This window comes from Buteo buteo, chromosome 10 (assembly GCF_964188355.1).
Source record: "Buteo buteo chromosome 10, bButBut1.hap1.1, whole genome shotgun sequence".
NCBI lineage: Eukaryota > Metazoa > Chordata > Aves > Accipitriformes > Accipitridae > Buteo > Buteo buteo.
The window spans coordinates 8,996,315-9,020,842 of NC_134180.1; the positions used below are offsets into that span (position 1 = coordinate 8,996,315).

At 54.6% G+C, this 24,528-nt stretch overlaps 1 protein-coding gene across 1 annotated transcript; it reads left to right on the forward strand.

Moving 5' to 3' along the window:
* The first annotated feature begins 2,908 nt into the window (after positions 1-2,908).
* UCK2 (uridine-cytidine kinase 2) lies at positions 2,909-22,877 on the forward strand. The gene is made up of 7 exons (XM_075038498.1): positions 2,909-3,141; positions 13,604-13,763; positions 14,713-14,809; positions 15,670-15,812; positions 19,653-19,750; positions 21,812-21,860; positions 22,429-22,877. Exons 1-7 carry the CDS (start codon positions 3,043-3,045, stop codon positions 22,566-22,568), a joined length of 786 nt encoding a protein of 261 aa, XP_074894599.1. The 5' UTR covers positions 2,909-3,042; the 3' UTR covers positions 22,569-22,877.
* The last annotated feature ends 1,651 nt before the right edge of the window (positions 22,878-24,528 follow it).

Sequence of the window (24,528 nt, forward strand, 5' to 3'; positions counted from 1 at the left end):
GATGGATATTTCAGTTTAGGGTGAGCGGCAGGAAGATATTAAGAGCTGATGATGTGGCAGGACCCATGATAATATTTTATCCCCTGCTGTGTGCCACCTCATGCACTTGGCTGTGCTATATGCCATCCTCCACCCTCTCTGCCTCTCTTTAGAGCTCCCTGGCTTTACTGGCTGTGAGATGTATCAGTATCAATCAAGGCAATATTTGGAAATAGTTTCTCTGATACTGATATGGGAAACGATTCCCACGATATCAGTTATCAATACTGAACATGGTCTTTCACAGAATGCTTGTGCGGCAGAAGCCAGGCTAGGAGGAGATGGTCAGTGACATGAACCTCTTTCCTCTCTAGTGTCTGTGCTTTGAGCTGGAGGTAGAGGTGACACGGGCTCTTTGTAATTTCATCCCGTCATTTTGAATCACTCCAGGATCCTTATCAGCAGGTTTTTTTCAGACAACAGAAGGCATATTACTCTCAATGGCATTTCCTTTTTAAAACAGCATTCTGTGCTTTGATCAACATGTAAAGGACAGATGAAGAGTTGGGTGCAGTTTGAGTCGATCTAACAAGCCTGAGATACGAGAAAAAGGAAAGCATTTGCATAATACATAGCTCTGGATGCATGAGCTAGGGACCAGTGCAGTCTAAAAACATTCTAGACACAGCAGAGGTAATATTTATAGAGGTAACCTTGAAACCAGATTAGAGAGAGACATGTCCAAACACATTTCATATACAGAAGTCTCCAGACTTAAACCGAACAAAAGATTAAGTTGCTTTGCATGGTATGTTAGTGACCAGCAGCTAGGATGAAGAGTGTGTAAAATTCTCAGATAAGTTTTAAGGAAAGATGCCATCTAAAACTAACTGGGACTTGGATTTGATTCATTTCCAGTTTACAGCCCTGGCCTGGTTTTGAAAGAGCTGTTAATCTGATCTTTGCAAATTCTCCTTGTGTTCTGTATAAATAAACCCTGAATATCCTTAGCTCGTACTCCTCGAGGGCCCGTCAAGAGGCATTCACTTATCCTTCCCTCTACAAGTGTGTCTGCTCCTGCCACGTGTCAAGCGTCTGGTTTAGAAGGGGAACTGGCGATGAAATGCCACAATGGGCAACCTGCAGAGATGCTCAGCTCTGGGGTGGATGAACAGCACAGTCCAAAACAGCTTCAGCACAGCAGAGGTTTTGATCTGCCTCCAAGCAGGGCAGCAGAGAGGCTGGCAGCAGTGAGCCTCTCTGGAGAACCAAATAACCCGGAGGTCACAACACGCTAAGGGGGTTTTGCCATTCAGATATGAGTGTGTTGGTGTGGGGGTAAGAAAGAAGAGCTGTGAATAGCTGCTGGGGCCCGGCGGTGTGCGCAGGAGCTGTGCCCACAGTCAGCGCTTGGAAACTGGCATGAGGCCGTGGGAATCCGCTGGAATTCATCCCCGCAGGAAGTTCTCGTCCGCATATAGCACTTCCTCCCCTGGCACTGGCCGTGCGCAGTGCCATGCTCCAATGCCACAAGCCGCAGTCTGCGGGGGCACGGCTGGAGGAGAATTGGGAGCGGTGGGAAGAGAGGGGCCATGCCTTCCCAAGGAGATCCTTTCTCACATCCTGCGCGATGAGGGCTGGGACGTGGGACCCATCCAGCAAACATTTCCACACCTGTTTTGCTGTATTGAAGTGGGAAGTTAAAAACCTTGCTGAAGCTTATGGTCCTGTGAACAGGGGCAGGAGGAACCTTAAGGCATTGCTTAAGCCATCTCCTGCCCCAACGCAGGATCAACTTTACTGTAAACTTTTTATACGGGAGCTCGCTTAGTGCATTTTTTTTAAATCCTCAGTAATGGAGAGTCCTTACTCTCCCTAAACAACCTATTCCAGGCCTTAACCATTCTCACACTGAGAAAATGTCCCTGAATGTCTATCCTGAATTGCCCTTGTTGCAATTTGAGCTGGCATCATTTTGTTCCAATCCCCATGGGTAAGAGAAATGTATTCCCTTCCTGTTTGTGGCAGCCTTTTATGTATTTGGAAGAGATTATGATGTGTCCCCGCAGCCCTCTCTTCCCCAGACTAAACACACGCAGTTTAGTGCAAAGCCGGGCCTCAAGCTGTTCCCGAGACCCCACTGGAGACTCTCCATCAGGTCTTACCTTTCTTGAAACGCAGTGCCCAGTGGCATTGGTACCTGGCAGAGAGTTAGCTACCGCATCCTACCTACGTCTATAAGTCCCGGTGGGACGTTTGCCTTTTTCACAGCAGCAGGGCATTGGCATTGACTCTTTGATCCGCTGTACTCCTGGATCTTTATCTGTAAAAGGGCTGGCTAGCCAGCAGGTTCCCATCTTGCATTTTCACGGATAATTACCCCAACCTAAGTACAGTGCTTGGCACTTGCCCGCGTGGACGTGCACCCTACATTTTGCTGAGCCTTTTTCCATTTTGTCAAGAGCATTTTGACTTTGAATCCTGGCCTCCAGAGCGCTCGCAGCTCCTCCCGGGTGGGTCCCATTTGCCAAAGACATAAGCGTAGTTTTTATTCCTGGTTTGGGGTCGTTAATAAGCGTTCCTAAGTTCTCACAGGACCAGGGCCCGGGTGGGGGGACATGCAACGGGGGTCCTGCTGGGGACCACCTTGCTGGGGACCACCTTGGTGTGGTCCCAGCGTTCACCGGAGGCTGTTGGCGAGTGGGCAACGGGACTCATGGAGCAGAGGGGCAAACCAAGCCGGCGAGGAGAGGGAGCGAGGGCCGGTGCACCGGGCGGTCGCATCGCCTTTGTCCCCGGGCGGGGGAAGGCGGCGGCGAGGCGCTGGCCCATGTGGCCGCCGTGCCGTGCCGTTCTGCGCCGTTCTGCGCCGCGCAGCCCGCCGGCAGGCTGGGCCGGAGCATGTGCAGCTGCAGCAGGCACCTGGCAGGGAGCCGCAGCGCCGGGGATGTGAACCAGGCGGGGAGGAAGGCCCTTGACTCATCAGATAAATCCAGCCCCGCACGGAGAGCGAAGGCGGAGGAGGCGAGGCGGCGGCGCTGCTGCTGCTGCGAGCAGGGGAGGATGGCGGGGGACAGCGAGCAGAGGCTGGAGGAGCACGGGCAGCCCAGCGGCGGCGAGCCCTTCCTCATCGGGGTCAGCGGCGGCACGGCCAGCGGCAAGGTGCGGGGGGCTTCGCGGTGGTGGTGGTCCGGGGGGAGCCCCGGTGGGGTGGGATGGCGCGACAGGGGAGCTCTGCGCCGCAGCCTTCCTTCCCCGTCCCTCCCTTCCCCGCGCCTCCCGCCGGGCGCGGCGGCCACATGGCAGCACGGCGGCTCCGAGCGGCCGCCCCGCCACGTGCGCTGCCCCGGGGCCCCGCCGGGCCGGGGGAGGCGGCGGTGGCGGTGGTGGTGGCGGTGGCGGTGGTGGTGGGGTCGGGGGCGGGCGGGCTCGCTCGCCGCCCCGGCGGTGCACGCTACGGCCCGGGGGGTGGACGAGCCGGCGGTGGCGGCGAGAGCGGGGCCGCCGAGGCCTCCTCTGCCCGGGCGGCGGCCGCGGGAGGTCGGCGGCCGGTAGCCCCGGGGACACGTGGAGGGAGGGGGGGGTGAGGTGGGTGCAGGCTTTACCCCGCTCCGGCTGGGACCCTGCTCCCCTCCGCCTCGCCGAGGGGTGGGCTGCCGGAGGGCAGCGGGCAGGGCTGGGGGCTGCGGGGGGCTTGGGCGGCCCCGGCCCGGCCGGGATGCAGGCAGCATCTCCCCCCCCCCCCCCCCCGCAAAATCCTCGCTCCCGTGGCTTTAATGAGCGCTTCCCCGCCGTCACCCTTTCACTTGCGGTGTCCCCAAGGGCTGCTCGCCCCGCAGCAGACCCGTAGGGCGCGCTGGGTACGATGCGATTATTTAAATTTTTTTAAATTTTTTTTTTTTTCAAATGGTGTCGGTCGTGCATGGGGGTGCCCTTTTCTGGCCAACTTTGGGGTAGCAGGAGTGGAAATTCTGCAGTAAATGCTGACTCACAGCGGCAGAACGACCTCCTTGCTGCGCCCGGGAGGGGATGGTCCTTGGCAGCGGCAGGTAGGAGCGGGGCGGAGGGCTGCGGGGGCCGCCGCGCTGGGGGGAGCCGCTCCGGCCGGGGTTAATGCGGGTTTTCTCTGGAGGGCTGCTACACCCAAACTGCAGCGCAGGGCAACTCCGGCAACGCTACGGCTCCCCGCCCTCCGCAGTTATTTCATACAGTGGGTTTTTCTTTATTTGTTTAACCTGAGGTAGGTTGCTTTCTATCTTAATAGGAAAAGGAAAATTACTTGGGTTTCTTGTATAAGAGCAGTAAAACCAGATCCGCAGCTAATCGGCCCTCCTATGCAGGGCAGCACAAGACGTTCTACCTGCATTTTTAAGAGGCGTTTCAGAGAGCATGCATAGATTTGGAAGTAGCAATACCTTTGAAATATTTCTTGTTAAGGAAGCTGAATGTGGGCTGCTACAGGAGGAGGGTAGACCCTTGTATCTCTGGGTTGATTTGTGTTTGGAGGGGGGCCCTTTTTTCTCTTGAAAGGATGGCATTAACCAACTGCTGTACCTCAGCCATAATAACAGTGTTTTAAGAATGTGTCTCTGGGTACCCTATTGATTCTTGGACTGTTGTTGCTACTGCAAGGGGGAAAAATCCAGATATAACAGGGGAGGGATGGTGAGAGAGGATGCAATCTCCTCCACTGGGAACCAAAGCTGGATTGTTCCTGCAGTACAGCTCCTGGTGACTCAAACGCACTGGGTTTGTCTGCTCTCTGATGCGTGGGTCTGCCTCTCTGTAGCTGTCCTAACAACATCGTGTCTGGCGCTGCTGAACTGTTATGTCTCTGAACACTGTGTCTCTGGCCCACAAGGTAAAAGCAGTGATTACAGTACAATACGCCACAGTTGTTCTCAACTTCAAAGTGAAAATGCTTAGGCAGGCTGCCTTAGAAAAAAATAGGGAAATGGTTCTTTCTAGCAAGGGAGATGTACTGACTGGCTTTTCCTGTCTCTCAGCTTTGATTTCCCCCCCTCCAGTGACTGCTGGCTGCTAAAAACCTCTGTGCAGTGCTGCCCGTTGAAGGGAATCCAGCAGATCAGTACAAAGTTTGTGGGAAAAGACTGCAAGAAATAAGATGGCAAAAAAAAAAAGCTTGCTGGAGGAGAAGTAGTAGGAAAAAAGGACCTGGGGCTTGTGCACACAGACCCTCAAATTCACATTTGTTGCAGCTGCGAGGCAGGGGTGCAGTGGGGTTGTCCCCCATCAGGCTAGTGACAGTGCCCTGTGCCAGGTGATGCTGAGTGCCTCAGCATGTGCCAGGAAAGTAGTGGTGGGGCTGGTGTGGTTTGCTCAACTAAGGGCTTGCCTGCAGCTAAAATCCAGCCCAGGGTCTGCTGTGCTGGTGTGCTGGTGCTGGGTGAAAACAAAATGCTCCTACAGGGAAAGCAAAGCAGGCACCTTTCCCACTGGGAAAGCGACAAAGCTATCTGACCCGCCTTCACACCAATTGAGGGTTGTTGTCATAACACACCCCTTTGGCAGCACACCAGTCCGAAGATAACGGAGGGCATTTGCCTTCCAAGGGCCCCCCCCAGCTCCTCCCACTGCTGATGGTGGGGAAAAAGGCTCCACAGTCCCCCCCATCCCTCTTGATGTACCAGCACAGTCAGGCTGTGGAAGGAAGGGATCGTGTTTATAGCTTGCCACGACTTGTTGTGTCGTGTGGTGCCCTGGGGAAGCTGGCATCCGAAGTGGCCAGCCTTCCCCAAAGAGCTGGGGGGAGTGTTTGGCTGGTATTTCTTAAAGGCAGACTGGTGAGAACTCAAATTCAAAGGCTGACTGCTGTTCCCTAGTGAGCGAAAGAGGCTTGAGTAACTTTTTGTACTCAAATAGGAGGTAGAAACCTGAGCACTCTACTGGTTTTCGATCTTAAAAGAAGTCTGGACTGTGCCGGGAGCAAAAGTGGGGAGCCGCAGAGGTCCTGGGCAGGCTGTGACGCTGCAGCCTGTATGAGGGCAGTGCCAGCTGCATGGTAGCTGCTTTGTGTCAGCTCAGCTGGGACAGGCTCTTCACAAAAGCTTGCTGGGAGGCAGCATTTCTCTCACTGTCCCCCAAAATCCAAGCACTGTGCAGCCTGGGCAAAGTTTGCTGCAGTCTCCTGATGTGGAGGAGATGACATGGCATTAAGACCCGCTCCTGTGCCAAAGCTGGAGAGGACTGCAACTGCCTTATTTCCTCAGAGGGATTCCCAAGGCTGGTTGTAGCATTTGCTTTCATCCTATATGCTTTCAAGCGCCTTGCTCAAGTTCTTGTTACCTTCTTATACCCATGGTCTTTGTGCTAACAGCTTTTTCCCTCCCTCCCACAAGAGATTCCTGACTACCAAAGGACTGCAGCATGCAAGGCAGGCAGCCAGGCTGCGGGCTGGAGGAAAGTTCAGCAAACTGACTACTGAGATGAGCTGGAAAGTGTTGGGATACCTCCTTAAGCTCTTCATGTGTCCTCACTTCAGCTTAGCTCCTGGGACCTTGCAGCTCTGCTGGCTGGAGTGGCTCACTCCATCTGGTGCTGGGGTGGTTGCAGGGGTGGGGAGAGCTCTTCGAACTCAGGCTGAAGCATTAATTGCTTGTCCCCACGTGCTGCAAAGTGAGATGCTGATTGCTACCTTCCAACAGGAGGTTGTAAGAAAAGATGGATTTACGAAGGGCTGAAAGCTTTTGTTGGCTGCCCAGCCCTCAAACTAGTGAGGGCTGAATATGGGTATACCACTGTGGCCCAGTGGCTGCATCATTTGGATCTTGAGTTAGCACATAACGTTGGAAGTGTCTGCTTGAACATGCAGACTGAGAGTTTCCAGGCTGCAGAACACCAAAATTGCAGTGTGTTTTCAGCCAGGTGTATTCTTCACTGTTAATCCATTAGCCACTTCTGCTTTAAACACCAAAAATGCTGTCTGAGGCTGAGCTGGCTGCCTAGAGGAGTCAGCTAGCCAGGAGGCTGAAGAAGGCTGGTATCGCCAGCCAGGGTGGGACAGCCAGTGTGTTGGTCCTTAGGGAAGCAGTGGCCCCAGCTGCAGCACATCTCTGCATGAGGCAGTTCCCTCTCCCCATGGGGCTTCTGGCATGACAGAGCTCAGTCCCCTACACTGGCAAGGCCTGAGGTCCCCCACAGCAGCCTGTGGGTCACTGCCACCATGTCACCACCTGGATGCCAGGCAAAGAAACCCAGGGGAGAGCCGTGGGAGGGGGACTAGCAGGGATTGCAGCAGTCCGGTGTTGGTTCAGCACCATTTCCTGGTGACGCTTGTTCTGTGGCTGGCAGGAACCCTGAATCACAAGATCTGACTTGTTAAACACTGGTGTCAATGTGTGCTAGAGACTCGTCAAACTTTCTACTAGAACGTTATTCTGTGCCAGCCCCTGATCAGACTGATACACAGGACGTTTTGATGGGTCAGCCCTTTCCTGTTACTGATTGAATATGAGTTCGTTATGGAGCCTGCTTACCATAGTCCTGTGGGCTCAGCCAGCTCCAGGCTGTGGAGTTTGCAGCAGAGGCTTGAGAAAAATATCCTGCGTCCAAAACTGGTGGATTGGGAGGGATTGTGTTAGGGGGTTTGTTTCCCTCTCTGCATGTAATCTGTGTTCGGATCCTCTGTGTTTGTGTGTCCCTGTTTATGCTCCAGCCCAGGACTGCTGACCACGTGTGCAGCATCCCAGGGTGAGTGAACAGAAACCTGGCTATCCCAGTCCCGGACTGGTTGGCTTGTGGCTCACAAAGGGAAAGGCAGGAATGGTGAACCTGCCTGGGAAAGCTCTGGGTGGAGGCCCAGGCTTTTGGTACGAGAATAGCAAGTTTCCAGTCCCAGTGCTGCCATACGGATGTGCTCCATTAGGACTGGAAAGGATTGCGTGGGTCATGAACTAGCTCTCTGCAGTCACAGGCAGACATTTAATAGATGTTCTGGGGCCCTTCCCAATTTGGTAGCTGTTCTGTGTGCCACCCCAGTCCACCAAGCACTTCCTAATACTCTATAATTAACATAACCTTACAAAAAGAGACCAAAATCGTAACTGGTGTGCTGCAGGAGATAAGCTGGATGGAAGAGCAGCATTACCATGGCTCTTGATTTCAGGGACCCAATTGAGTAAAAGTCCCCTGTGATGCCTGGAAAGGGAACCATGCTACAGGGGACATCAGAGAAATGCAACAGGGACCCAGTGGTCCCTGCTGTGATCTTGGGGAAAATCCTGCCAGATCCCAAACTGGAGACTGTTTTATCCACAGGCCTGTGATGAGGATACCCCAACCAGGCTCCTGCCAATGCAAAGCCATTGACAGCCTCTGCCAAGCCTGCTCACATCCAGATCCTGTAGGAGGGGGAGTATGGCAGATAAACCTCTGGGCTTCTCTCCCTGGTGGGAAGTGGGATGTGACTGCTGCAGTCTGTCCTTGCTCCTGTCTGTACCATTTGTTGTGGGCCAAGGGCATTGCTCTCTTGGGGAGGACTGTCCTCGTGGTGAGCAGCGTCTTGGCTCAGGGCGAGCAGCCTGCAGCGGTGGCGGCAGTCTGCGCCTCTCTTCCTTCCACACTGGAGCCCAGCACGTTCCTCTCCTGGTAGGTCTTGCTTCTGGCACAGCCCTTGTCCCTTTAGCTGCTCCTGAGGGGACTGGCAGCTTCAGTGTTTATTTAGTGCCGGAATCACTTTATCTGGTATAAGTCCCTTTTGCTAGGTGTCTCGTCTAGAGTCCTTGGGAAGATGGGAGGTCCTCCATGCTGCTGTATTGGGAGCCTAGCGAGCAGATCCATGTAGATGTCCTTCTGCAGTGCCAGGCTCCCTGGGGAGGGATGGACTGCTCTCAGCAAGTGGGTTTTAGCATATCAACGTGCACAAGGTTTACGGATTCCTCCTAGCCCAGGATGGGCCTTACCAGCCAGGGGCAGAAGTACCCATACTGCCCTGTCTGCCGCAGCAAAGGTGGGGCTGAAAGCATCAGCTGTGTCCTGCCTGGTACCTTCACATAATGGTTAACTGTAGCACTGTCCATCAGTGTCCATTTCTCTCTAATACCCACCTGAAGTTGGAATTCACTGGCTGATCAGAGCTACCCAAGAGGGATTGTGGGATAATCTGCATAATAATATTGGGGAATTAGTTAACTCCTGAAGAATATCTGAGCAGCTGGCTATAGGCCATGAGTGAATATGAATTAAATATGTAATGTAATTAATATCTTTCAAATAAATGTCAGGGGTAGGGCTCTGAACACCCGTTCATTGAGTTTCTTCCCTTGTTCGCCACCTCTCTCCTTTTGGGAAAATATGCTGGAGTTCTTCCCCAGGTGCCCTCTGCATCTTCCCCTCCCAGCAGAATAAAGCTGTACTTCTTCCTTAAACACTGGTTATTTGTGTGCTTGGTTCAGAGGAGGAATCCTGCAAAGGGGAGCTGCAGCTGCTTCTGTTCAAGAATAACATCTCTGAGTTTGCTTCTTGTGCTGTGATGTGCAGATACCTCCCTGTCAACCGTCTGTGTGTGGTGTGGGTTGGTTTGCACAGCTTTCCCAGGGAGCAGCTCAAGCACAAAATCTGGGGGAGTGTAGCTCAGTGGGTCGCAGCCAGTTTGCTCAAACCTGGAGCTGAATTCCCCTTGCAGCTTGTGGAAGGTCATGAACAATAGCAGAGAGCCCAGAGCTCCCTGCCTGCATGCTTGGAAAGTCCTGCATGGGTTTCATGTGGCTAACATGGGAAAGGTCTGCTTGGCAACCATGGAGGCTCAGAGGCTGCTGTGTCCTGTCTATATTTAGTTTTAAACAAGTTCTGGAGGAGGGGAAGGCTTTTGCTTGAGAAAGCCTCCTGTTGCCAGGAGTGCGCTGCGGCTGAATCACCATCAGTGTTTGCTTTGGGTCATGGCGAGGTGTGTGGACACTGTAGGTCTGGGGAAGGGGCTGAGCGGAGGCAAGGAGCCCTGTCATGCCTCTCGTCTTCCTGTAGATGAGATGTGTCACACAGGGCAGAGCTAGGGATGAGGCTCAAATCCCAGGGTTTCTGTATTGGGATTCATCTATAGCATCATGTCATCTTCCTCAAGTCATCCTCTGTTTGCCTCTGCAGTCCTGGGCTTCTCAGAGAAGAAACAATTGTCATCTCCGCTGGGAGAAGCAGTTAGGAATTGGCAAAGGAAGGAATTTGAGCCCAGGTTGTCCCTTGAAGTGGGTGCCAAGTGCATGTGTCAGCACCATGCGTCCCCTGGGTTACCATGCATCCAGACTGGTTGCACCCTGGCACAGTACTTCAGTCATGCTTTGGTCTTGGTCTTTCTGGGCACCTGCAGGCCTCCCCAGAGCCTAACTACTATCATTTCCAGTTATTAGTGGATTTTTCACACTTCTGATTAATATCAGTCATGTGCATGTATGCAGTGCTGGTTTGGGAAAGGGGGTTTAAGCAGGGGACATGTGTCTTTCATTTGGAGGGACGCTTCCTGGGGCTGGGAGTTTCTGTTCCCACTGCGTAGGGGAATTTGTAACCTCTGTGTTTCTGGTTTTTCTTCCTCCTTAACATAGCGTGTTTATCGACCAAGGGGAAAAACTGCCTGTCCAGCTGTAGGAGGTATTCAGACTGGCATCAGGGAATGCCCTCATGAACCGTTCTTGTTTCCATCACAAATGATCTTGAGGAAAGGAAAAACCTTCTTCACTTAGACCTTGCCAAGGTTTGCTGCCCCAGTAAAGCAAGCTGAATGCAGCCCTTGGGTTGGAGGAACGTGCCATGTTCTCCACTGTCCCTATGTCCTGCTGCACTTATGCAGGTATAATGTGTGAGCAGTGCCATGGCCCACACCTTCTGTGGGACCGAGGTGAGAGGTGTGCCTTTTCCTAGAACCCAGAGGTGACATTCCTGCCCACCTGGGCAACATGGTATGCTGAACCTGAGTTCAGTCCTGAGAGCAGGATGTCCTTGTGATCATCCTTCTCCACCACTTCTGATAGCTCTCCAAAGCCCCCCAGAGAAAAGGGAAGGGTCCGTAGCATTTGCCTGGATGCTTTTGCAAGAGGCACTTGCCACCCCAGAACACTGGATGGTAAATGCAGCCAGGATATGCTCCAATCCTCATCCTGGGCCCAGGTGGGAGAACGTGTTCTGGTCTCCAGCTGCTGAAGGCTACTTTCTCCTTGGGTTTTTCTCACCATCAGGTGTCTCAAGTTGCAGGGTATGGAACAGGAGGGTGATTTTCAGAGCTGATGGGGACTCTTTTCTCAGCTTTCCAGGATCAGTAGACCAGAGATTAGGGTGTGTAAGGCAGAAGAAAGACTGGCAGGAACTGTCTGATGCCCTCAAATTATTTTATTGTCTATCTACATGCTGAGATCCAAGGGGAGAGTGTGAGTTCAACTGTTGTGTTCCTTTCACTGATCCAAAGTAAAGCAGCCCTGCTCCCTCTCCTGGGCTGGGGAAAGCTGTTTCTGGTGCAGATCCATGTGGACCCTGCTGATCTACAGGCTGGAGGTCTCTCTGGGTGGCTGTGCTGGGAGGTGGTTTACTCCTAATTGCAAAGAGCCTGGGAAGTTTGGTGTCCTTGGCAGCTGTGGCCAAGGCTGAACCCTGCTGTGCTGCATCTCCTCGCTGCACGGGCAGCACGGGAAGGCAGCAGCGTCTGGGGGAGAGAGCAGGGAGGAAAAGTGGAGGAGAGGCACTGTGTGCGCCCTGTTTTTGTGAAAGCTATGGGATACAGCTGGATAAGCAATAGGGCTGAACTGTGCTGGAGAAGTATGTGGGGAGTGGGAAAACAGAGGAAACAGAGAATGGGCTCTGGCTTTGTGTCTGCGCCTGCTGAAGGGTGAGTGACTGGCACAGATTTGCAGTGCTTTGTTCTGGGTGGTAGCAGCTTGCTGCAGGGCAGGACTGCCGACGTGGCTTGGGAAGCACAACTTGCCAGCCATGAGAGGCAGGAGAAGAAGGTGGGATGCTCAGGGAGACCCCATCCCTGACCTGAAACCCAAACTTGTGCCCAGGGCCACAAGGACTGCTGTCAGGCAGCCCAAGCCAGTTTGCTCTGCAGCAGTGCTGTGTGCGGAGGCTCTCCAGCTGGGCTGGGGCTGACTCACAGCGCAGCCAAGTCAGGTCAGCCTGGCCTGGAGGGGAAGAGACAGTCTCTGGGGACGGGAATGCCGTCAAATCTTCCAGCTTCTCCGGCAAACAGCCTTGCCCTCTGCCTGCTGGGGTGACCTCCTCTGCCAGGCATGTGTTCCCCTCCCTGTTCCCTCTCACCACTGTTTTCAGCTCTGCATCTGGAGGTTGCCAGCCAGGTACAGAGCAGGTGGTTGAGCCAGCAGGGAGGTGGGAGCGTGGAAAGAGCCACGGGCAGGGCTGCGGGAGGCAGGCTGGAGCAAGCAAACCTCTCTTTGCAAAGCAGAGCGCTCAGTGAGGAGTATTTGTGGTAACCGAGGCCAGGATGGGCTCAGCTGGGCATCTGCAGCAAGCATGATTCGCAGGAGATAAAGCAGCTTAGTTTGGCACCAGGAGCACCCACTTCTCCCCCAACAGTGGATGCAGCGGGGCAGGAGCGGGGCTGATGGATATGGCTCCTGCAGGCAGCAGAGCACTCCCCCGCCGGCCTGACCTTGGCTTTCGCTGGCTGGGGCAGGCGTGCCGGCTGCCAGTTAGTGATGCAGTTAACGCCGCTGTGTTGTGCAGCGGCCAAGGACTCGTATGACTAAGGAGAAGGGACTGAAGCAGGCTTTGGGATTTGTCCCCCAAGCTGTACTCTGATTCAAGTCATGATGGCGGGGTCTGGCGTGACCCTCGGCCATGCAGCTGGTGCCTGCTGCAGTGCCAGCAGAGAGTCGATGCTGGCCACCGGCACTCAGCCCGCTCCATGCGGTGCGTGAGGTGCCGATCCCTGTGCCAGCAGTGCTCGTGGGGGTCTTGTACCAGCAGCCAGAGCCACGTGGCTCTTCAGCCGCTGGCTCTGCAGTGCCCTTAGCCTCTCTGTGCCAAGAAGCACCAGGATATGCTTGTGGCTGCTCCTCCCAGCCCTGGCAGCTGTGGCAGGCATCGCTGATAAAGTCCCAGGGCTCTCTTCCCGGTGTCTTTTCATCCTGGGCTTTGTTTAGGGTATGAAAACAACCTGGCTCTCCTTCTCTGAGGGCTCTCTCCCTCCCTGCCCATGACGTGGTGGGGTTTCTGGGCTGGACCAGGGCTGGGGGAACCAAGGCACTGAGGCTGCGTCCCAGGGAGGAGGCTCAGCCCTGGTACCACACGCAGCTCTGCTCCCTGCGGAGCTGCTGGGCAGGCTGGAGCTGGCCGCGGGGACCCTGGGAATGCAGCTGAACCCAGGCAGCAGCCAGCTGGTTTCTTGCTGCCATTTGTGCCCAGAATAGGAGCTGTGGGCAGGCCATAGGGATGGAGAAGAGAGAGGCAGGGAGCAAGCTTGATGCTGCTTTCATACTGAAGGGCCCCACGGTGATGCCTCTGGAGTGCTTTTCCCTCAGTGGCTGTGCCACTGTTAGCATCTGTTAGATCCAGCAAGCAGTGCTGCATGCACCCAGGAATGGCTGTTACGTGGGGACATCCTCCCTGTGTGGCTCAGACACCACTTGCTGCTGACTTGCCTCCTTTGCTGTTCCTTTCCCAGTCCTCAGTGTGCTCCAAGATCGTCCAGCTGCTGGGCCAGAACGAGGTGGACTACCGCCAGAAGCAGGTGGTGATCGTGAGTCAAGACAGCTTCTACAGGGTCCTCACCTCAGAGCAGAAATCCAAAGCACTCAAAGGCCAGTTCAATTTTGACCACCCAGGTGAATGGAGAACAGCACCAGGGCTCTGCCACGCAGTGGGGGGTGAGGGCTGGAGTGGGACCCCCTGTTCCACCAGTGGAGAGCCTTGCATGGACACTGGGACTCTGTCTCCTCATGGGGCAGGAGCGGGTGGCTTAGTTAAGCTCTTGTGGAGCAGGGTACATCCCTGGCAGGGTGGCTGGGGGCCACCTGTGTCCCCTGCAGTACAGCCTCTGTCTCTCTTGGGAAAGAAACTGCCTCAGGTGGAGTGTTTGGGATGAGAAAGGGCAGGTTGTGAACCCCCAAACTCCTTAAGACGCTCCTCTTCTCCCTGCAAAAGCATCCCCCAGTTTGAAAACCTTTCTGGTGCAGTTGGGTTGGGACCAGGGAGATCTGGCCTGGCACAGCCCCCTGGAGCCAGCAGCTCTGTGTCCCTCATTCAAGGAGGGAACCGTCTTGTGCAGCTGCTCTGCAAACCCCTCCACCGAGGGGGCTGTGCCCCGTTGCTACAACAGGGGCTCTTTGGACTATCTCCGGGCTTGGTGGGGAAATTCCAGAGCTGCTGTCCCTTCGTCCCCACGAGGACAATGACTGGAGGCAGCGAGCACCGATCAAACAGAGCCCTGTCTGTCCAGTGACTCGGGACTGAAACACTGCTGCAGTCTCTCCAAGGGCTGGAGCCCTGGAGGAAGATGCCTTCCCGAGCCTGGGCTTTCAGCGTCACCGTACAAGGGCAGTATTCATCTCTGCAGGCCAGATCCCAGGCTGGTGCAAAGCAGTGAAACCCCGGGGGCTCCAGGAGAGCTGGGCCTTGCTATGCCTATGGGGACGTGCAGGGCTTTCCTCCCAAGTCTGTGTGTCTGTCTGTCCCCAGTGCAGGGTGCCAGTGGCTCTGGCTAGGCTAAGCTCAGTGTCTGGTGGGTGGGAAAGGTTGCAAAGCTGCCTCGGGTAACGTTTCCTCTCTCCTCAGATGCCTTTGACAACGAGCTGATCGTGAAAACGCTCAAAGAGATCACGGAAGGGAAGACGGTCCAGATTCCTGTCTATGACTTTGTCTCCCACTCCAGGTCTAACAGCCGCTCCTGCCTTGCTGTGCCTCTGCTAACGCCCTGCGGCGCAGTACCTGCCAGCCCAAACCGCCTGTCCCTCCGCTTGCGCCACTCTTAGGCGCCTAACGTGCCAACTGAAAGTTTCAATCCTAACTACTCCAGACCCCTTGGTTAGAGGATCCAGTGCAGATACAGGCGCAGTCTGAGGGTCTGGAAAGCTGTGCAGCCATGCAGTGGCATCCAGCAACATAGAGGCATCAGTGGAGGGGGGGTTATGGCCCCCCTTTCCTTCCCCCATCCACACTTCCTCCCCCCATAAACTCTGTGTTTGCAGCTTTAACAAGTATTCCAGGCTCAAATGGCCTAGCACTGCCAGGAAAGGAGGAGGATGACAGTTCTTGCTCCTATAACTCTTCCCTTGCACGTGTTTGGCTTGGTTTTGCATGCTTGTGTTGGTCATGGATGGTGTGACCCTGCTCCATTTCCCACAGAAGTGCTGCAGCCTCAGGGGAGTAGTGCTGCCTGGTTCCCAGGGGAGCAGAGGTGGCCCTTGCAGGTTCCCATGGGTCAAGCCCCATACATAGGCTTTCTGGGCTTTACAGCTTGGCACGTAACACTTGCAAGCAGCAGCTGGCCAAGGTGGGGGGACAGGGGCTAGTCTGCTTCCTGCTCTGCTGTTTGTCCTTCTAGGAAGCGTACGTATGCCTTGGATTCCCTTCACCGCGGTGGGGTAGGTCTGCTCTCTCCTTGGTTGCCCCCCTGGTGCAGCAGTGATGTCCCAGGGTTGGAGCAGTGCCTAGGAGCACCGCTGTTTCCCCCCACCTCTCTTGGCTTGTTTCCCACCACCAGCATATTCTGACTCTCCTTCCCTCTGCTAGGAAAGAGGAGACGGTGACTGTCTACCCTGCCGACGTGGTGCTCTTTGAAGGCATCCTGGCCTTCTACAGCCAGGAGGTGCGGGATCTCTTCCGCATGAAGCTGTTTGTGGACACGGATGCAGACACTCGGCTGTCCCGCAGAGGTGAGGCCTGAACATGCCTTGTGCAGCAGGGACGGAAATGTTACTTAACTGATCTGGGAAGCTGTTTGCAGAGGCAGGTGACAGTGACCAGAGCAGAACTGGAATTGGCACAAAGTTGTGCTGCTGCTAGCAAAGAGCCGGGGAGCTTTTCCTCCCCAGTGCAGAATGTCACATATGGCAGCTTATGGCAGTGGAGAGCACCTTGCTCCATGTCTCTTAGGATTCAGTGGGGTTTTTGCTACCTTGTCTGGGATTCCTCCTTTGATGCATGCAGCAGTGTGACTACTGAGCATGCTGTGTTCTCACATGGCCCTGTGGCACCAGCCCTGTGCCATCAGCTGAATAGCAGCTACTGACAGTCAGCAGGTACCAGCAGGGGAAGGGTGCAATGGGTAAGGCAAAGCATCTTGACAGTTCAATCAGAAGGCAGTGCCTGATGGATCTGCTCAGGACTTGTAGCATAGATGTGCTCTGAGGATGGCATTTGGGTGTGAGGGTGTCCATTGTGGCTGGTGCGGATAAGGAGTCTGGTTGTACATCTTGGTCTATGCAAGCACAGCCAGCACAGCGTGGAGCCTCTTTGTGGTACTTGTCCCCAAAGCCATCACTCCAGTGCCAAAGAGCCCTAGAAACCAGAATATCCCTCTCTAGGACTCCCCACGTCCAGCTGGCTTGGCTGTGGGTTGCCAGCTGACATAGGAGGGACTCCAGCTCTGCAGGGTCTGCATGGCTTGAGTTGCCATTCATTTCAAAGCAGCCTTTAGGATTGGGGTCGCTGATGTAGCACCTGAGCCTCCTGGATGATTAAGAAAGCCTTTGGGGACTCTTGGGGCAGAATTCAGTTCTACCCCTACTGTTCTACTGTCCCTACCCTTGCCTGGCTCTGACAGCCTTCATAGGGTGTCTGGGGATGCAGAAGATGACTTAGCGGAGAGGTCCTGTCCAGACCTCTGTGTCTTCAGTGCATCAGCCTGGGACTGCTCCTGTGCATGGGACTGTTCCATTCTGCGACAGAACTGGTCTTGCCTGCCCTCCTGCTGTCAGACGGATACACAGCCTCCTCCACTGTTGGAATGTCATCAGTGCTGATTAAAAGCTCCTTTTTACGCATCCTTCTTGACCCTGCCCACTGTTCTTGCATGACTCATCCAGGGAGGTGACAGCACAGTCATTGCAGGAAGACATATTAGCAGGTCACAGATTCACATCTGCAAGATCCTGCAATGTAAGCCTTATCCCTTAAGCAGACTGTGCTGTGCAAGAACTTGGGTTCACACCCAGCCACGGGGTAGAATACATTTTTGGCAGTGCCTTGTATCAGCTGTCTAAAGGCAAGGAGTTGCCTTGTGCATTTGCAGTGCCACGTGACTGTGTGCGCGCATCCCTATCATACTCTGGAGAGTGTGGTTCAGTCACTTCAGATTTAGTACAGAACTGTGAGCTCAGAGCTTGAGAACTACTTGAGATCCCATTGACTAAGAACCAAGACCATCCAGCTGCCAACCACAATACAGAGCTAAACCCTGTTATGCTGCAGCTGTTGAACGGAGTCCTGAGCCACATGGGCCCAGGCCATTCTTGGGGTATTTCTCCCACCCACCATCAATGGCTAAAGCCTTGCAAAGGGGTAGCTAGGCTGGTTGAGGTGCTGGTGTCTCCTACTTAGGGCAACTCATCAGCCTCCTGATAGGGAACTGACCATTTGGCAGTCTCCTGGCCTGCGGTCAGGAGTTGGTAGGACCACTGCAGCAGTAAATCTGTTTACTGTATGTCTCCCTGGCATTTCTGGGAAAGGAGAGCCTGTGTGTGAGGTGCTGAAGGTACAATCATGTCCCTGGAATGTAGCTGAAGGCAGCTTGTAGCAAAAGTCAGGATCTTGCATTGTGACATGGCCCTGAGTCATCTTGCTCTCCCAAAAGTCCTGAAGAGTTGCAGCAACGGGCTTCCCAGCTGAGCAGCAGTGGGAGATGAGGTTCCTGGAAATGTAGCTGACAGCTCAGTTAATCAATAGTGCGGGGGTTCGGTACATGCAACTCGCGCTGTCCCCATCTCAGCACCTCTCCCAAGAAAAACGCTGCTACCAGAGTGCAAGGGGCAAGGTCTGTCAGGTGCCTCAAACAGCCTGATCCATGCAAAGCTTATTCTGGCTGAGGTCCCTCGCTGCCCTGTCCTCGGCCAGCTTCTGTAAAACAAAGACCAAGTCAGGTGTCACGTGCGTGTTTCGGGACTGATTTGAGTGATGTCTGCCTGCTGGCTCTGGACGGGTGCCGATCTGTCCTTGGGACATTTTCCTGCCCTGCAAGTAGAAGGAGATACCTCCAGATAGGGTGTGTGGTCTTAGTCTGGGTTGCTGGGGCTTGTTGCTTTGGGGCCAGGTACAAGACAGCGGGTGCTTGACTCGTGTTTGTGTGTGGGGTGATTGCCCTGGGAGCAGGCAGGAGAGTTTTGCCCTGTCAGGACCAGCCCCTGCAGCCTGGGCACTTACCCCGTGCAGCTCACAGGCCTCCTGCACGCCATCCCAGGCCGGGTGTGCTGTAAATACACCCTCGCTGTGCTCTATCCCCACCCCAGAGCAGCCAACAAACAGGGTGTGGGACCTGGGAAAGAAAAGTCTCTCTGTTTTATTTTCCTTGCCTGTTTTTCTGTATTGTTTGAGCTGGGGCTTGCTCCCGCTCTCTGAAGAAGGCATGGAGCTGGCTAGAGCAGCCTGGGCTGGACTGAGCCATTCCTGGAAGAGGCAGGGAGCTGGCACAAATCCCGCTGCCTGCCCCTTCTCCCCCCCACATCGCCTCCCCTGCACGGGGCTGCGAAAGGGCACGCTGCGGAGTTGCTGGCTGAGGGCAAACAGAGCTGCGGGGATGGTGCCAAGCCAGCCCTGGGAGAACAGCGCTGTCCTGGCCCCGCAAGCACACGGGCAGCGGCTGCCGAGCAGGTCACGCAGGCTGGCAGTGCTGTGGCTTGGCTCTGCTTGGCATGTGGAGAAAGCTCGCTCTGAATGCAGTGCCAGGCGCTAGCATGCTGGGGAGAAGCCAGGCAGCCCCTTGGGGAGAGCCAAGAGCTGTCTGCTCGGCCACAGGGCTGTTTTGGCTCTTACCCGTAGATTGAATTCCTGCTGAACTGGGGCACTTGTCCACGCTGAAGTGGCTTTGGACTGGAGATGGCAATGGCCCAAATACCTCATGCAAACCGGGTGCAAGGCCTGAACGGCAGAACAAGCAGGAGGCCGGCTTGCTCTCCTGCCTCCTGGCTTCCTCCTGAGCTGATCTCCTCCAAGCATCTCCTCAGCCTCTGGTTGTGGGAGCCTGCTTTGCCTTTCCATCCCACTCAGCTGGGGACAGCACAAGGAGCCTGCCAGAGCTGGGTAGGTGGGTGAGTTTTACTCTCATCACCGCTGCAGACCTGAGTTAAACTGCGCCTTAATGTGTGTATGGGTGAACTGCATTGCTTTTCTATTCTTGGGCACCTCTGCACTGGGACAACTGAGAGAAAGCCCCGTCCTTAGGCCAAGGGCTGGGCAGAGTGACAGGAGGGATGCAAGGGTTGAGTCTGGGAACAGTCGGGACTGGGGAGAACTGGAATGTGCTTGCAGAGCTGAGAAGGGAGGGAGGCCAAGAAAAGCCCTTGGTCAGGTCAGCCAGCCCCTGGTTCCTGGGAAAGCTTGGAAGCAGGTTAAAAGCATGTAGCTGGGCTGGGGTGTGCTGGGACATGTGGGCAGCAGCTTCCAGGAACAGAGACCTCAGGCAAAATACCCAGGTGGCTGGCCAAAGGCTGTACTGAAGGGAAGGGGGAGGGAGTGATTCATGTCTCGGCTCCTGACTGTGCCTTACGTCTTCCCCATAGTGCTACGAGACATCAGTGAGCGAGGCAGGGACCTCGAGCAGATCTTATCTCAGTACATCACCTTCGTCAAGCCTGCCTTCGAGGAGTTCTGTTTGCCAGTAAGTAAGGGGAGTGACACCCACGGGGTCTGCCAAAAATGCCTCGTACCCTGCCCAGCTCCTCAGAAAGGAGCATTTAAGTGCCCCAGAACTCAGGTCAGCCTGCCTTGCCTTGCTCCCTCCCTGCAGGCACTGGTGAAAATGGGGGTGCCAGTGCTGGCCGGGCAGAGTGAGATGGGGACTATTTATACAGCCACCGCCTTCCTGGTGAGATCACCTTCCCCTATGAGAAGGCCAACATGGCAAGAGAAACTCTTCCCTGCACAGAGCCTGACAAACCAACACCAGGCAGCTCAGCAGATGCCAGCCCGGGAGGGAAGATCCTTGGCTGCATGTAGCCGGAGAAGGGGAGATCCCTGCCCCCAGGCAGTGTCTGCTGTGTCTGCCTCCTGTTTTGGGCTGTCTTGCCTGCCCTTTTCACCCTGCAGTGCTGCTGGCTTCTTGCTGGCTGGCTGCTTGGGAGAGCAGGGGAGCTTCTTCCTTCACTCTGTGGTGTGGGATGTGGCCTTGCAGATTGCGTTTCCTGGCTGGTGAGAGGCCAAGCTGTAGAGTAGACAGACCTTGCTCGGGGCCAGGGTTGCAAGGTCTTCCTGGAGAAAGGAAGCTACTTTGGGAGCTGATAACAGAGGCAAGGCTCCCTAGCAGACAGGGACTTTGCATGTGGGAGACCACTGCAGTCCTGCAGAACTTGCAGGTAAAATAGCACGTTTGCAGGACTAGCCATTGCACACCTCTCCTGGCTGTCGTGGAGAGGAGGCCATGCCTTGGTTCTCAAGGCTTTTCAAGCAGATGTAGTTACATGAGGAATTTCTTCTAATTCTGGAAGAACTGAGCCAGCAGAGTCCTGCAACCTGGGAACTGCTGGCCAGCACCACAGGCAGGAATTGAACCGGTGCTTCCAGCCTCAGGAACATCTCTGTGCCTGTCTGTGTGGCCAGCTCTGCCCTTTCCCATAAGAGGGGCTGATTCTTTCTGTGGTACAAGATGTTTTCCTGGTTCCTGGGCAGCACCCTTTTCTCTGTCTCACTTGGTTGTGGCTCTGGGGACCAAGGTCCAATTCCAGTGTTATCCCAGAAAGTCTTTTCCTGATAGACAGGTCCAGCTTGGTGGCTCCCTTCCTTGCAAGTCCCCAGCAAGGTAAATCCGCAGCTTTGCAAAGCAGCAGATGCTGCATCAGTCTCTTCTGTTGAAGAGTCTGTAGAAGGATGAAATGTGAAACAAGGAGGGTAGAAAACAACTGCTTTGTCCCTACCCACCAGCTTTGCAGTGATCTGCTCCCACTTCCAATGTGCTGGTGCACTCAGCTGCAGAGCAATTGCATGTGGGCGTTGGGCAGGCTCAGCACCCACTATTGGCTCCTAAATCAGCTCTGGGTCAGCTGGTCCAGCACTGAAATGGTCCAGCATGTCCTGGTGATTTTTGATATGGCTGGAAGCACCTGGAGGTGTCAGATGACACCTTTTGCCCAGCAGGCTGGCTTCTGTACTGCTGGTAGAGCTTGGCTGTCAGGAAGCTGATCAGCTGTAAAAGCTGACACAAAAAGGGGAGGAAACTAAGACTGGCACCTGCAGGTGAAAATGAGTCAGGACTGGTGTCCTGAATCAGACCTTTTTTGCAAGCGATGCTCACAGAAAATTCTCCCTGCAGCCCAAGCAGATCATATGGCTGTACCCTGCATGTCTACATAGCCCAGGCATGCCAGCTCTTGCTCTTGTACCAAGTCTGGCTGGATTCGGGGAGGAGGTTGTTCCCAAAAGCATCAGCTGCTGGAGTCTTGCGATCATGAGGCTTTTTAATTTCAGGTTTTGTTAGGATATCTCTTACTGCCTCTTAGTGGAATCTGTATGAGCTCCTGAAAATGGAGTCAAGATGCAAAGCATGGCCCTCAAAACACAGAGCAGAAGACAAATAAGAGCATCCAAAATGTATTATCAACAATGACGTACCTCCTATGGGGTTTGGGTTTGGTGAGGGGAAGGACCTGCCCCAGGAGACAGGAACAGTACCCCAGCCTGGTGGCTTTCCACTTTCCCCATAACGCAGTGCTTTCTCTCCTCCCAGACCAAGAAGTATGCTGATGTGATCATTCCCAGAGGAGCAGATAATGAAGGTGAGTGCACCCAGACCCTGCCATTACATCCTGGAGCCAAGTTTGGGCTGTTGCGATTGTGGCAGAGTTACGTAGGAGGTAGCAGGACCAGCCACGGAGGTGACTCAGGGCACTGCCACCCAAGAGAATACTGTTACTACACACATGCTGAGATGAGCCTCTCCCCTTTGCTGCTGCCTGGAGCATTAGTGACTGGGAGTTTGTGCTCCCCTGATAAAGCCTGGGAGCCCGTCTATGTGCAGTGCCTCCAGGCAAACTCCTGGTTCATCCAACACAAAGGGACATGTGCTTCTCCAAGGCCAGATGTGCAACTGGGACAGCCAGGTCTCCACCTGGCTGGAATCAGCCTGACCATACTGGCTTGAGGGCCATGCTCAGCTGGGGCAGAGGGATGAAGTCCCAGCAGGGCAGCTTCTCCCCGCAGGGCTGCAGCTCCCCACCACATGATAGGAGAGGATAGGAGCAGGGGAGGGACATCAGGGTCATCGTCTCTGGCTTGGCTCTAGTTTATTTGCAGTGATCCTAATGCAATCTCTCCCCCATGTCTTTCCCTCCCTTTTGCTCACAGTGGCCATAAATCTGATAGTGCAGCACATCCAGGACATTCTTAACGGAGGACTCAGCAAACGCCAGAGCAACGGCTACCTGAATGGCTACACTCCTCCTCGGCAGCGGCAGCCCTCAGAGTCCAGCAGCCGGCCTCACTGACCCCAGGCGGCAGGCGTGAGGCTGGGGGCGGAGGGCGCTCGGGCCCTGCCACTGCCCTTCTGTACATACTGTCCGTTCATTCCCCCCTTATCTATTTAAGAAACCAGACGGAGACGAATGCCTTTAATTTTGTATGTTGGAAATGCTGAATGAGAAGCAGCCGGCTGCTCGGGAGCCTGGACCGCCCACAGCTCCTGGCCTTGCTCAATAACTCCTCCAGCACGGAACCGGCTATAAATCTCTATAAATATAGAATTGCTCTATTTTTGTGTAAATGCAGAATAACGTAAAATTACTTGCCATAAGGTATTTGCCAGGCTCAGTGTTGCTGGGAGGGGGCTGGGAAGAGGGTCCTGAGAGATGTTGGTGTCAGGATCTTCACTTCAAAGGTGGTAAGGAAGGAAGAGCATTCAACAGCTGATTTAGTATCACAGTGCTCTCCATCCCAGGGAAGGGATGGGCTGTGGTGGAGGTGGCAGCTTGAGTGTGGCATGGATTTTGTGACTGGGCTGGGGTTGCCTCCTCCTGCCATTGCTGTTCAGGTCTGAGCAGCCTGGTTTTCTGGCAGGCACTGCACGATGCCACTGGGAGTTGGGAGAATGGTGTGTAATACCTCCCCTGATCGTCTCTGCACCTCCAGGTCTCAGTCCCTCAACAGCATCCCTTTCTGTGTCTGACACCCCTTCCCACCACAGGTGGGGGTCTGCTGTCACACCCTCCAGCAAGAACCTGGTAGGTGATACTGGGTATGTGAGAATATAAACATAGCAGCTGGCGTCTATTGGCAGTCTCACTGCCTGGCTTGGGTGGGGAGCCCCTCTGGTGCTCAGTGGCCCTGTGTGTGGTGGGACTCCTAGCTGAGCCCTTGGCTCAACCCTGAGCCTGGAGGTTGGCTTGTAGAAGGTCAGAGGTGTGTCTGTCATTCCTTACTTGGAACGGTTTTGCTCTTGGATGGGTGATTTGGGGTCTGTAAGATATGGTTAAGGGAGAACCAGCCTCTTCCGAAAGAAATGAGCGATGGATGATGAAAGGCAGCTCCTGAGCAGCCTGTCTGAGGCAGGGCAGAAGTGTGTAGTGGTTCCTGGGCTGCCTAGCATCCCCATATGGGGCATCCACAGGTCCCAGCTGGGTAGCATTAAACTGGATGCCCTGGAGTCCTCTGTTCCCCTTTTTCAGAGCATGCTCTTGCCTGGCCTGTGTCCCTTTCATTGTGTCCTGGTGGAGGACACTGAGTCTCTGCAGTATGTTGTCCCTGGGGCTGCCCATGGAGTGCCCTCCCTTGCCCAGGATGAGAATTAGTCTCCCCTAACCTGGTAGTGCTGCAACAGCCGTGTCCCAGGAGAGCCTGGGGGGGGTTGTACTGCAGGTCTGGGAATGCCTGGAGAGCAAGGTAGGGCAGCTGGACTGCGGCAGGGACTTGGTGGGAGCTAGGGAAGGGAATGTGGTGGGATGGTAGCCAGGAAAGATCCTTTGGCCCATGCTGCTGGGCTGACTCACCCCACTGAAAACAAAGTTTCATAGGCATCCCACGAAGCCTGGAGCAGGGACCCTTAGTCTTGCTCCCTCTGATGATTCTTCAGTCTTTCCAGAGCATTGGTTTTGCTCTGTGTGGTTAAAAGCTGAACACCCTAGACGCTGAATGCTCCATCATGCTCCAGCCCCATGTGAGCTGAGACAAACTTTGATGATTTTTTAATTTTTTTTTATTTTTTATTTTTTTTTTAAACAAAGAGAACAAGAAAGGAAATGCCTCTCCCAGTGACCACTGCTGGGGCAAACTCATTCCCTCTTGATATGGGATGGGGGCATATGACAGCCTTTTATCCCACTCCCTGTCTGCAGACGCTCCACAAGGCATGTCAGCTCTGCCATAATCAAGGGCTGGCACTGGCTAATTCTAGGTAGCAGCCATAGGTAAGAGGGACTGAAGCCCTGCAGAACTGGTGAGGCCTCTCAGCTT

Coding starts and splice junctions, on each gene's coding strand:
- UCK2 (XM_075038498.1), top strand. CDS start 3,043: ATGGCGGGGGACAGCGAGCAGAGGCTGGAGGAGCACGGGCAGCCCAGC. Junction 13,764..14,712: donor GTTCAATTTTGACCACCCAG/GTGAATGGAGAA, acceptor CTCTCTCCTCAG/ATGCCTTTGACAACGAGCTG. Junction 21,861..22,428: donor CAGAGGAGCAGATAATGAAG/GTGAGTGCACCC, acceptor TTTTGCTCACAG/TGGCCATAAATCTGATAGTG.